The sequence below is a fragment of the Lithobates pipiens genome, unplaced genomic scaffold (assembly GCF_037356315.1).
Source record: "Lithobates pipiens isolate NorthernLeopardFrog02 unplaced genomic scaffold, aLitPip1_a1.2 Scaffold_3, whole genome shotgun sequence".
Lineage (NCBI taxonomy): Eukaryota > Metazoa > Chordata > Amphibia > Anura > Ranidae > Lithobates > Lithobates pipiens.
The window spans coordinates 253,121,261-253,134,750 of record NW_027507790.1 but is presented as its reverse complement, the minus strand read 5'-3'; the positions used below and the strand labels follow the sequence as shown (position 1 = coordinate 253,134,750).

Here is a 13,490-nt window from a genome sequence, read left to right as displayed (position 1 = left end):
GATGCCTCATGCAGGCTAGTTGCTCTTTAATATTTGTCCTACCCACATCTTTCACAGTTCATGTTATCTTACTGCAGACCATATAAGAAGGTTCTGCAGCCTCCAGCTAGTGGCCCCCAGGGGCCCCTGGTCTTTGTGTGGGGTGTTTTATTTATTTTTTCCTTTTTTTTCTTTCTTTTTTCTTTTGCTCGGGATCTCATTAATGCAGAAAAGACATAGCAACATATGGTTTATATTGCTGCTTCTCCAGGATTCATTAACTGTGTTCTGTTTCATGTTTCCATGAAAACCAGAGGTTCTTATACCATCCTTCTTTTTTTTTTTTTTTTTTTAAGTGGCTATAGACCGAACACTTGCCACTAATCCCAGATGCGCTTGTTGGCAGTTACATCAATGGCACATGATTGGTGTGGAATGCCCTGAATGCCTTTTTGTGTTACTTGTTTTAAATTACCAATAGTCGTCATTTTTACAAATTTGGGGGTGCAAGAAGAAGGTTTAGCTTTTATATAAAGCTAGCGCAAGCATCCAAATTTGTTTTCCTGCCAATGTTGTCAGTCTAGCACTGGGTACTTGCTGACGGGGATGTGCAGAATGAATACATATCGCTCCTTTACTGTCGGTAGGCTGGGTGGAGGTCACAGATCTGGGTATACCTTGTGGAAAGGATAACAAAACTGACTGTAGAATTCTAATATTTTTGGCTGGTAAAAGTTTACATATATTATATGCCATATCGTTAGCGTGAATTCTGAGGTTTCCGTTAATATTCATTAACAAGCTTTTTTTTTTTTTTTTCCCTCTTTCAGCGGATTGTCCAGACTTCGTGCCTTCCTCTACAGAGACAGGGGGATCTAATTATTTGGCCCCTGAGGGGCTTTCAGGTGAGATATCTGCCCAGTTCCTTTACCTCTAAATTACGTTTTTCTTATTGAAATCTATTTTATTTTATATCCTTTGGAGTTTTGTGCTGGTGTGGTGTCCACACCTGAAAAGCTGGTTGTGTTGTTGCTTGGCTCGCATGGAAGGAGGGTGGACCCCATCTCTCTTTGCTCGCCCTAAATGCGTTTTTGTGGGTACGCTAAAAAAAAGTCTTGCACATTTACTAGGCAAACATACCTTCATGCTATCGAACTGAAGGTTGTTAAAGTTGAACTGAATAGTACTTAATTGGGCTGTTATAGCCAAGCAGACCCTCATCTGTAAAGGGAAGGGGGAGGAGGAGTAGGGGGGGAGAAAAATGAAAAACAGAAATCAACAGTAAATTCTTCTCAAGTCTTCATTAAGGATTTTGCCAGGAGGCCCCAGCAGTCTATATATTTTCAGTTCCAGATGTCAGCGCTGAGGAGGAAGCACAAAAAAATGCTTGAAATATAGTTTTATACAAGTAGGAGCAGGCCGCAGTGCATTGTGGGAACAGGCATGGCCACAGAGCCCCATATTGGATGTGCCATACTAAGCAGAATCTGGCCTAGTCTATTTATTCCTCCTTTAGGTTACATTTTCTAGCTTTCTGTATAGTACGGTGGCATAGGCCAAAATGTTTGTTTTTGTTGTCTAGGGAGGTTTCTCTTTACTTCCTGTCCCACAGACCATCTCAGATCTCCCAGACTTGGGGGGAATTCATCTCTTTGCCACAATTTGTACTCGAGCGTGAGCGTTTTCAGGTTATTTTGTAAAGTTTTTTTTTTTTTTGCATATGCTCTGTTTTTTTTGTTTTTTTTTCAAGTTGGGGTGTCTTTTGTTTTGGACAATGGAAAGTGATAGCCATATGTTCTTGTATCGACTTCCTGTTTTATCTCTGTGGTGATGTTGTGTCTTTTGCTATTGGAGCTCTTTAGCCATGTCCTCCGTGCCCTATGACACTTGCCATTGTTCTGGTAAGGGGTACCACTGGGCTCTCATAAACGTTCAGGTTGGCCCTCACCAGATGGATAAAGGTCTACACATCCACCATGGACACTCCTGAATCCTTCATTTGATTTGCTGGCCTTGAGACTTGGAGAACTAGGGAGTGTCCATGCTGGATGTGAAGACTTTCATCTGCTTGTTGAGGACCTCTTAGCATCCTCACTGGGGCCATCAAAACTCTTGAGGACCATACAAGAACCTCCTATGGCCCCAGTGAAGATGCTAGGAGACCAGTTGTTGGGTCCAAAAAAGTGTGGGTGTTTTTTGTGTGTGTTCAGAACTAGCTAAGGCATGCTCAGCTGGCATAAACTGGCAGGTAGAAGCATGGAAAGCACCCAGTGCTGGATTTGCACTAATGGAGCCTGAAAGCCTGCTTTCATTCCTGATCCTGGTTCCCACCCTGCAGTTGACTTTACAAAGGGATTGGGATGCTTGTCACATTAAACTAATATGGCTATAGAAGGTCAGTGTCATCGACCAAATATGACCATGTGGCCATATTGAGTCAGTGATGTCAGGAGCATCCCAGACCCTTTGTAACGTTAGCTGTGGGTCAAGTAGCCCCCTTCACAACTCGTTAAGCCAGAAATTATGGCTTCTGGGTTTGGACCTCAACCCAGTTCCAAACAAACTCCAACCCAGCTTAGAATACAATGCATTTGTAAAAAAGCTTATATGAGATGACTGTATTTTTATTGATCATAGACAAGTGTGTCCAGTCACAGTATAGAAGAAAAGCTGCCCCTTTGCCTCTGTCCCCTATAGGCAGAAGCCCTCTTATACCTATTTTTCTATCTGGCGACGCAGTAAAAATGTTGTTCACCAGAAATGTTTGCGCATAATAAGGATCCGTTGCTTCCATCCTTATTTGTTGATTGTGTGGATGTTCTAGATCCCCTGGTCATACCACTACACAAGCTAGGACTTGTAGTTCAACAAGCGCTTCCCCCAATAAAGATAGGCTATGCCTGCCCTGAGGGTTCCTCAACAGATTATTCAAGATGCCAGCTTGTGATAACTCTTAAAGCAAGCCCTGCTTGTTGGTGGGGTTTCTTTTTTTTTTTTTTTTTTTTTTATCCCACATGAAACGAGCGAGGGGACCGCCCTGGGTTTAGGTTGAAAGTTCTGCCTGGACGATAACATCTCTGTCTGGGCTGCCAGTGGAGGGGAAGAAAGGAGGGGATTGAGATGCAGGAAATAGCAGAGCCAGTCTACAAATACCTCCTTAAGGGGAGAGCTGGCTCTCTTGTGCAGCTTAATCTGGAGGCCTGGGCTGCTGAAACCAATATCTCTTATTTCATGCCTCCTGACTTTTTTTTTTTTTTTTTTTTTTTATTATTTTTTTTTTTTTTTTTCCTTCCTTTCTCTCATTTTTGAATTTTACTTTTGCATTTTTTATTTAATGTGGTTCGGTGTGTGTGTGTGGGGTATAACTTGTGAAAAGCAACAAAGCCTTTTAGTGAGAACTTGGAGTCAAACCTTTTCAAGGCCTTATGCCCAACCTACGGCCCATGGTTCGCATGCAGCCCTTCTGCATTTTGTGCTTTTCAATACCCAGTTGCTTACTCAAGCCAGTAAAGGAAAAGTATTCCTTAGACTGGGTTCTAGTATTGAAATGGTTTTGGTTTGTCTTTGACCTTTTTACTTAAGTCTTGTGTAGTAGGTCTCCTGAGCATGTCCCCAGTCTCCCAACACCTAAAACATGTTTGATCATGCATTGTCTATGGCAGTTATGGCGAACCTTGGCACCCCAGATGTTTTGGAACTACATTTCCCATGATGCTCTGGCACTCTGCAGTGTAGTGGAGCATCATGGGAAATGTAGTTCCAAAACATCTGGGGTGCCGAGGTTCGCCATCACTGGTCTATGGTGAACTGCTGTAGCATATCTGCAGTCACTGACCATCTCATGTAGCATGTCCATAGTCACTGACCACTTCCTGAGCATGTCTGCATCTTTAGAACATTTCTTGTAGTATGTCCTTAGTCTCTCCCCATCTTTTAGCATCTCTGGCCATCTTGTAGCATATCTGCAGTCTCTTACTATTCTTGTTGCATGTTTTTAAGGCTCTGACCATCTCTTGCAGTATGTCTTCAGTCTTTTGCCGCTTTCTGTAGCATCTCATTCATTGAATTTGGTCATTTTCAGGGCCTGTACTTGAGCCCTTCAGAGTACATTGATCATCACTGCCCTAAGATTTTTGTACCGACCAGTCCTTTAAAGGTGACAACCCTAGGTCAAAAGACTGTAAAGTTCCCACATTTTGGCCTATAACTAGAAGAAAAAACACCTTTAGGGATTCAGTTGACTTTTTTTGCCTTTTTGATAAATAGCTTTTGGAAGCGAGGCCTCCCACTATTTCCCGCAAATGCCGCCAGGGGTGTTGCTCCAGTAGTTGGCTGCCATTATTGATTCGATCTGATTAATCTGGTTTCCAAAGTTAATCCCATCCTGGCATCGCAGCCATTTAAAATATGTGCTTTGCTAAATTTGGCGTCAGACATCTTCGGTTTTTCTACTTCTATCAACTATGGAGATAAGAAATGTTGCCGTTTTTTTTTTTTTATCTACCCTGATGTTTTTCTTTTACTTCCAAACCCTCCCCCCTCCTAGAAAGAAGAAGAAAAAAAAAAAAAAAAGTTGTGTGTGTAACTTCAGCTCTCCCTCCTAATGAGGTCCTGATAAGTGTTGATTCATGAAGAATGGAGCTAGCTCAGCTATGCAGGCCATGAATCCGAGCCAAGCGCCTCCACATGAAAAACCATTTGTTTTGCATTAGGTCTGATTTTACTAGTGGCCTTGTTTTGCGTTCTAAAGTATTTCTTTAATGTCCGGCCCCGTGAGCGGAGGGCCGAGGCTCCGGGAGGGAGGAAGAGGAGATGAACACAGTGTCACATTACAGCCATCTTGGTTTTTGCCGTTTTTCTAGTGGCTTTTAAATTGTTTTGCTGATCGTTTTTAGTGCAGTGGAATTCTGTGCTAGCCTCTGGAAAAGCTTAGGGAACTAGAAGGCTCAGCCTGGTGTGAATGTGTTTTTATGTGTTGGGGTTGATGTGTAGAAGGATCGCTAACCACTTGGCGTTAGATTGACCTAATGTCGACTAATACCAGAGGACCCGTAAACTGATCCCTGCTAAATCGGATCAGAACCGAAATGAGTGTCACTTCGGTGTCTGTTTCAATTACGTAACATTGTTTTCTAACTTTTAATGAAGGAAAAATGTACCCATGTAATCCATATGGTGGTTGGATGTACGTGAATGTCCATTCAGGTCAACAAAAGCTTACCTGGATCCAAACTCATTGTGTTCAGTCCAATGAACCCATATAAACCCAGATGTAAAAGGATGGGCATCTGCTTGCATTCAGAATCCATAACTCCTTTTTCTATCTTGCAATGGAGGAAAAATTAACCCATTTAATACATATAGTGGTTGGATGTGCCTATATTTGCCAACGTCTCATTCAGGTCTGCAGAGTTGAAATCTGGACTGTAGGCCTACACTTTGCATTATATCTGTTGCATCTTTAAGTATTTTTTGTTCTAAAATATGTTCCAAAATCCACCTAAAAGGCATAATAAATGGCCAAAGGCACGTCAAATTGAAAATTATGAATGGGGCCTTCAAAAAAAACAATTAGTAGCTTAGCAGGTGATAATGAAATGTGACATCTTTCCCAAACTCTCCTTTTTTGTTGTGCTTTTGAGAGTATGCAGTAAGGGGGGGGGGGGGTGTGGGGGTGTTCCCCCCCCCCCTTTCTTTTTCCTTCAAGGTCTCAGAGCTTTTTCTGTGCAGTGTGTATGTGTGTGTATATGTGTGTGTGTGTGTGTGTGTGTGTGTGTGTGTGTGTGTGTGTGTGTGTGTGTATGTATGTGTATGTGTATATATATATATATATAAATATATATATTTTTACACACACGTTTTTTTTATTCTTCCTCACCCCCCCCCCCCCCTGCTCCCAGCTTGGGCCTCACTGTAGTGAGCTGGCTTAATGAATGGGGCACAGTTCAGGGGGGGTAGTGGCATAAAGGTCGGGACTTGGGAGGCTGGAGCCAGAGATTTGATTCCTTTGGCAGAGGAAGAAAAAATGTAAATGCAAAAAAAAAAATTGAATCCCCAGAGGGCCCCCTCACAAAAGAGCTGGTTCCTCCTGCAAAGCATGGAGATGACCTTTAATTCACATGAGCTGCCCTTTCATGTTGTATGTGGAACTCGTCTCTTCCCCCTCCTCCCCCCCCCCCTTTTTCTTTTAAGGAAAAAAAAATCTATCTTGGCACAGAAACACATATTTGTGGGCAATTTTTCTTAATGACCCCTCCTGTGGTTCGTCTCCCTTATCAGAAACAGCACAGCGTGTTCCCTGGGGTAACGCAGACCAAACTTGGTTCAGTTTTTAGCCAAACTCTTTCTGGAGGCCTTTTATTAACCATGTGCAAAACAAGAGGGGTTGTATTTTCGTGTATTATACAGGTCAGAATGGACTTTTGTGGAAATCCAAAAAGTAATTCATTTGTGTGTGGGCTTTTTTTTTTTTTTTTCTCCATAGAATCTTGGGCTTCTTTATTGCATCCCATGTCCCCTTTCGAAAATATTTCCCTAATTTCCTGTGTGGTCAACAGGACAGGAAGTGAGTTGGATCTCTCCTATGGAGACAAAGATGGCAATAAAAGCATAACTTTGTTTTGTATCGTCGGGATAAGGTTTATAGCTTTGGACAGTCTTTTATTCATATCTGTGATGTGGTTTGGTAGAATCCCCTTTTGTGTGGTCACCAGAAAGTGAGGTGAAACGTCTCCCAAAAAATGACCAGAGGTTCTAACCTTTTTCCACCCTATGCAAAAAGGATTACATCAACTTGTAATTCCTTAGCGGCAAAAGGGCCTCTGCTTGAGCAAATGTTGGTAGAATACGATGTGGGTGTAGACCTTTACCATATGACTAGTGATTTCTTCATAGGTTATGGGGGCATTTCCAAGTAACTGTTAAGATTTATGAAAGGTTCAGTTCCAAGCTCCAGAACGTCTACAAAGAAGGGCTCTTGATGTAGAGAAGAACGATGGTCCCCAACAAGGATGGAGGAATTGGGAACGTGGGTTGGGAGATTTTGCCACTAGAGCTTCTAGGAGATTTACAAGGCATAACTGAAATTTTTTAGATTTGGGTGGACTAACCCTTTTAATGTAGATCGACAGCTGAAACGTTTGTGCACACAACAGGAAGTGAGAGCTAATCCCTTTAAGGTGAGGGCAATCCCTTCCTAGACAGTTCACAACAAGTATCTCCATTGGAAGGTGTCGCCTTTTTATTCCAGTTCTTCCTCCCAACATTTTGAAATTTCACTTTTCAGGCCGAGAGGTGGGGTGAATTTCCCCAGCAGGGACAGCAGTAAAGAACCCATCCCAGGTTCTTATCTTACAGAGGAAAAAAAAAAATTAAAAATGGGGTTGGCTTTATCTATTTCGAGACTGGAATACAGAAATCGTACAAGACTTTTGTGTGTTGTGGTGTTTTTGTTACAAGCTGTGTTGTCAGACTGTAACTAATAACTAATTGTAGTTAATATTTTGAGTCTGCTTGATGGTGTGAAAATCCATTTTCCTAAGTACAACCCTTTTCTGAGAAGAGCGATGTGCCTCGGAGTTCAGTGCTTGGTTCCTGCTTACTACAAAAGCCCCGATGACTGCCTGACTGGAGTTTCATTATGGCATAGCATACAAGCCAGGAATGTTTTGTTGCGTCTTTTGATCATGCTGGTATCTCACAAAGTCACAGAGAACTATATTATTCAATCTGTGCATTTTACAGTACGGTGACAATTTTGGATACCAATGCTGTTTAAGTCTCTAGGCAAATATATATACAATAAAAAAGTGTGTGTGTGTGTGTGTGTGGTTCCTTGTGCTGATGGGAGAAAGCGGAGTGAGCGCATCACTGTGCTACTTCTACTTTCACTGTCCATGATGATCTGGGCTCAGAGTATGTGGGTTGAATTATGCTGGGCACCAGACTGAGGACATCTAGTGGCAGGAGAAATTTCTGAATTGAAGCTGAAATTGCAACGAAAGGTGGTTGTGGTGTTTTTTAATCTTTTTAATGGGCTGTTTGTTTTTATCTTGTTTTTTGGCTGGAGTTCTGCATTTAAATCTTATACTTCACTCTAAGTTTTGATAACGGCTTTGGGCACTTTGTATAGCATTGCAGAACCTATGTTTTGCAGCTAGAGTGAACTAAATGGTATTTTGTGGCATCCATCGTAAAACGATTAGTTGCTGTGAGTACCTAAAGTTTCTAGAGCCATTTGGCAAGTTCAAAAGGGATATATTTTTCCTCCGAGGCCTAACTTTTTTTTTTTTTTTTTTTTTTAATTTATTTTTGCCTTAAGCCCGTCACACAGTTAGTTTGGTTGTGTTCCGATTGAACTCTTGTGGATTAACAATGGCTACCTTGCGTTGCGACGATTGGTTGCTGCGACTTTTGTTTGAAATTTTGGGAAATCTATCCTTTTTTTTTTTTTTGGCCTTGGCGCGAGGCGGAAAGGGTGCGACCCTGAGTGCGAGCTTATCCTGGTATGTCTTTGGCAGCTAAGGAGCATGCTAATGAAAGATTACGTGAGCAGAGCCCGTGTAGGGGCCTTGCAAAGTGAGGTTATCGTCAGGGGTTAATAGCAAGACGACAGCGTAAAGGCTTTGGATGAGACTAGGCCGCCTGCCAGACTGGGTGTACTGCTATAAAGTACACATCATCTGACCGTGCCTGTAAGAGGCCAGGCCGGTGAAGTGGAGGGAAACTGGGACTTGGCAGAGACCCATGTAGCTTTTGGCCTGTGACACTTTTTCTTCTGTCGGCCTCTTTCCTGGCAGAAAGCTCATTCAAACAGCTAGGGTGGGCTACGTGGGATTGAGGGGGTCTATTGATCTGACCCAAACAGCAAGACTTAAATTTTTTTTTTTTATCCCTTGTAGTTTAGATGGTATCCCCCTTCTTTTTTTTTTTTTTTTTTTTTCTCCCCGTTATCACCTTTTTATGCCTTGTGTTGCGGTGACTTGTTGCCTTTCAGTCTTTGTTTTGCTCCTCGGCAGCCATCTTTTATCGGCTCCAATACATTCTTGCGAGCTTGGGGTTGTTGTCATTCCAAACATCACAAGAACTTATGGTGCCACTCAGGGGAGAGCTGTCTGGGTGCATTGCTCTCTCTGTGCAATTAATGTTCCCTGGCTTGACGGTATCTGCCTGTCGCCTCCATTATCAGCTACGTGACTGCACAGTTCTGAAAGTGAACATTGAATTCCTGCTGGTGCCGGCTCCCAATGACCTGAGAATGAGCCGTCTAGGAGAATACTGTAACAGGGCCACGCCGAGGTCACTGCCAACACAACCATCTTTCTTAAGCGGGATTAAATAACCCACACTGCAGTCTGGCTGACTGCCTACTGTCACCGAGCGGCTTCCTAAGAGTTTATTTTCAGCTGCAAAGATTTGGGCTTCTGATCCACAGCCTCAATTTAGTCGTGACACACAAATAAAACCTGAGTGAACATTCACACTGGAGGCTAGGTGGCTCTTCAGCTCCAGAAGGGCCCGGTTTTAAAGGTCTTTTGCTAGAGAACATTTGGTTGGCTGCTGAGGGACTAAAAGGTTCAGCCAGGATGATGCGCCCCTTAAGAAAAATTTCCCAGATGTTTGTATGTCTGTAATATTTTTAAAGTGACCCTGTAGTGAAAGCTTGTGTGGGTTCCTTTTTAATGACCTTTTCTTTGAGAATATTAGTTCTGTGCTGTGATCTGAAACAAATGTATGTGGTTTCTAGGATTTGGACCTCTGGTTAGTCATCTGACTGTGTCTTTTAGAATTTTGGCTTCGGGGGGTGGGTTTGGTAGCTGATTGTGGCTTCTGGGGTTTAGGTCTCTGGTTGTAGTTGACTGTGTATCTCCTAGGTTTTTGCTAGCAGTTGACTATGGCTTCTAAGATTTAATCCTCTAGTAAATTGAGCGACTTCTAGGATGTATCCCTCTGGTTGTAGCTGACTGTGGCTTCTAGGATTTAGGCCTCTAGTAATAGTTGACTGTAAGGCTGGGGTCACACTACAGATATCAGTGGCTCACAGCAGGAGTCCGGTGCGTCACCATTTACCTTTTTTCAGGCTGAATTCTGGGAGGCTTTCAGACCTGAAACTGACCAAAAGACACGCAGGACACCTGTGCAATTTGCACGGGAGCCGCTGCGGAGATGTGTGAACCGACTCACAATCTCCTGCTATGTGAATTGGATGCGGAGAAAACCTGCATCCAATTCGCAATAGTGTGAACTAGGCTTCTGGTGGTAGCTGACTGCGGCTCCTAGGGTTTGGGCTTTTGGTGGTAGCCAACCGTGGCCTCCTAGGGTTGGTTTGGGCTTCTGGTGGTAGCCAACCGTGGCCTCCTAGGGTTGGTTTGGGCTTCTGGTGGTAGCCAACTGTGGCCTCCTAGGGTTGGTTTGGGCTTCTGGTGGTAGCCAACTGTGGCCTCCTAGGGTTGGTTTGGGCTTCTGGTCGTAGCCAACTGTGGCCTCCTAGGGTTGGTTTGGGCTTCTGGTCGTAGCCAACTGTGGCCTCCTAGGGTTGGTTTGGGCTTCTTTGGTTGATTTCTGTTGCTGGTTTAACAGGAAATGCCCAGCAAGGGGAGGAAACCGCATCATCAATGTTATGAAAGTGTTGCCAAAAATTATATTAATTTCTCAGAATTCTTTTGAATGCTCATCGAAAAAGTATGCAGATGGATTCATTGTTTGATTTAACGTAATACACGTTTCTTGGGAGGGGGGGGGGGCTATTTATTTATTTTTTTCTCTTCTTTTTCCTCAGTTGAAAAATTCATGACTTTTTCTTCCTTCCCTAAGCAACGGGGCCAAGGAGTTTGCTGGCAGCAGCTAATTTTGGTTTTGGCGGCTCTGCTCTCACACGGATCCCCACCCAATGTCATTATCTTGAGTTTAACTTATAAAAAGTAAACTTCTTCTTCTTCTTTTTTTTTTTTTTTTTTTTTTTTTTTTCTTCTAATGGTTTGCACTGCCTTTTAGCCTTTTCACCTGCGTTATTCTAGTATAGTGTGGGTTTTTTTTTTTTTTTTTATTTTTTTTAAGGCAGCCTTTTTTCTAAAGGATATATAGGAAATCCTGGTAGAAATGTAATTCATTGGTGTTGTGTGCATATAACATTCTTGTTGATGTGTCTGAAGTTTGCCAAAGATTCCTAGTGCTTACAAAATCTTAGGCAGAACAGCAGGATTTTACTATAGGTTGTGAATTCCTTCTGTATTTCCATTGCAGTGTTTTGTCTATATGGGTGTGAGGCTGATCACTATGAACTTTTTATCTTATTTTTGTCTGGTTGTGGAAGCCATTTTGTATGCTCACTATTAATGTTGCCTTAATGTTGTTTTTGAGCAGTTCCTGGAGGATGCGTAGGCCTCATTCTCTTAGAATTCACTTTGGTCCCTTAAGGCCTAACTTAACTGTTCTACCTCCTAGACATTCCACAATTCCAAATCCGCATTCTGTAATTTAAAAGCTGGTTGGTGTAAAATGACTCTTCACCCAAACTTTTTTTTTATTTATTTTTTTGTGGTGGGTCAATATTTTTGATCAAATATGGCTGTTTTATATGTATTTTGCAGAAATCAGTAACTCTGAACCAATACAAGTGACATTTCATCCTGTATAAATAGGTTGTATCCTTTTCAAGGCATGCCAGGGTGGTTGATGCTAGTACAAAAGCACAACAGACCCCCATGTTCAATGCATGTTCAATGCATGTTCATTTCTTTTCGAAGGCAAGAGCTGCCTGCTAGTAGAGACTGTTTGCTGCTCTGCAAGACTATTGATGGGATAATGGAGTTCAACCGGAGACCACGTGCCTTGGATAAGAAAAGAGCCTATTTAACCTGGTAACCTTACTGCAAAGAGATTATGAGGCTGGGTTTTGTTCCTGAGATACAACAAGCTCTCGGTTGTATTTGTGTCTCCATTTGTGTTGGTGTGCCATATTGTTGCCATTGTGAGAGTCCAGTTAGCCCCTACACAATGAAAACATTGGCGGATCATCTATAAAACCAGATACTACAAACAATAGGATGGCTGCCTACAGACAGCCAATTGGTTTTTACTTTTCTTATCAGCACTGGGGAAATAGCAGCTTGGATCTGATTGGTTGTAGTGGGCAGCTGCTCCAGTTTCCTTTGTTCTTATTTGTATAATTGAACCCTTGTGTCTTAGAACAGTCGCTTGCCTAGGTTTTTCTTTGTATCTGCTAATAGAGAAGGGGGAGGGAAACCAAATACACTTGAATTAGGCAAGTAATGTACTGCCTAATGTTCACTTCACTTCATGGACCAAAAATGTGGACGTGCCATGAAAAATGTGGACAAGGTATGCTTCATGTGAGGTTTAGACCTGATGCCATTAAAACCTAGGATCTTTAAAGCTACTGAATATGTTTGAGTTGTATGCTGAAATGTGTTGGAGACCTAGATTTTAGGTGCACCTGTCACTCATTACTTTGTGGGCAAGAGAAATATTCAGGTAGTCATGCGGTCAACAGTGCCTGTCTGAGTGATGTCACCAATTCTTTGTTAATAGATGGCCTCCTTCAATAGCGTCTGCCGCTGATCGCCTGCCAGTATTTGACAATGATGTCTCCACTGTAACTCTTGTCACTGTGATTTCATCTGTGTCATGCGGATGACAATTTAACCTGCTCGATAAGGTCTTGACAGATCCTGATTCATCTTTGCCTTCCAACATTTTTAGCCTTTGTGCAGCATTGCCTGTAGTTATAGGAAGTCATTACGACCGATAGTCTACGTTGCGGTTTTGCAACCAGTCATTCCGACTGTTTTATGGTGGTAGTGTAACACCCCTATCATGGGCGGCGATCTCCATTTATAAAAGTTGTCTGAGTTGCGTTAATCTAGCAGACGGGAAGAGTTCAATAGAGCATATTACCCAGTTCACTGGTTGTACTTTAACCTGGCCACTGACGTCTTAGCTGGTTAGACATTTATCAGCCTTCTACAGTGTTTCTGACCTGGTGTCTCGGGAATATTACTGTTTTTTAATAAGAAAGGTTATTACCCCCCCCCCCCCGGCACAGAGTAATTCTTGGTGCATGCGAGTGGCCCTTCGTATTGCTTTATCCATGTTGAATTCTGTGACTGCTCTCAACTTGGATGATGGATGTTCAATGGAAATGTATATTCTAGGTGACTTCTTACTAGCTGTACATTGTCAAGACTTTTTTTTTATTATTTTTGTCCCTAATTTTTGGTGCCAGGGGTTGAATTTACATTGGTCAACAAGCTTGGCTACGTCAAGCTCATGGTATGAAGTATACGTCTTTAGCTAGGTAGACATTTTATCAGCCGTCTACAGTGTCTCTGTCCTGGTTGTGGTGTCTCAGGAATATTACTGTTTTAATAAGAGGCCATTGCTTCCGCCATGTTGAATTCTGCTGTTCTCAACGTAGATGATAGACGTTCAGTAGAAATGTACATTCTAGGTTACTTATTACTAGCTGTACACCGTGAACCATGGGTTGAACT

General features: G+C 42.4%; 1 protein-coding gene across 2 annotated transcripts in view; it reads left to right on the top strand.

Annotated features, from left to right (window-relative positions):
• The window catches only part of SMAD7 (SMAD family member 7), a 41,078-nt gene that overhangs the window by 14,334 nt on the left and 13,254 nt on the right, over window positions 1-13,490 (top strand). For both annotated transcript variants that reach the window (XM_077463044.1, XM_077463045.1), the window contains exon 3: window positions 810-884. In XM_077463044.1, the coding sequence (XP_077319170.1) occupies window positions 810-884 (75 nt within the window). The remainder of the gene's footprint in view (window positions 1-809; window positions 885-13,490) is intronic.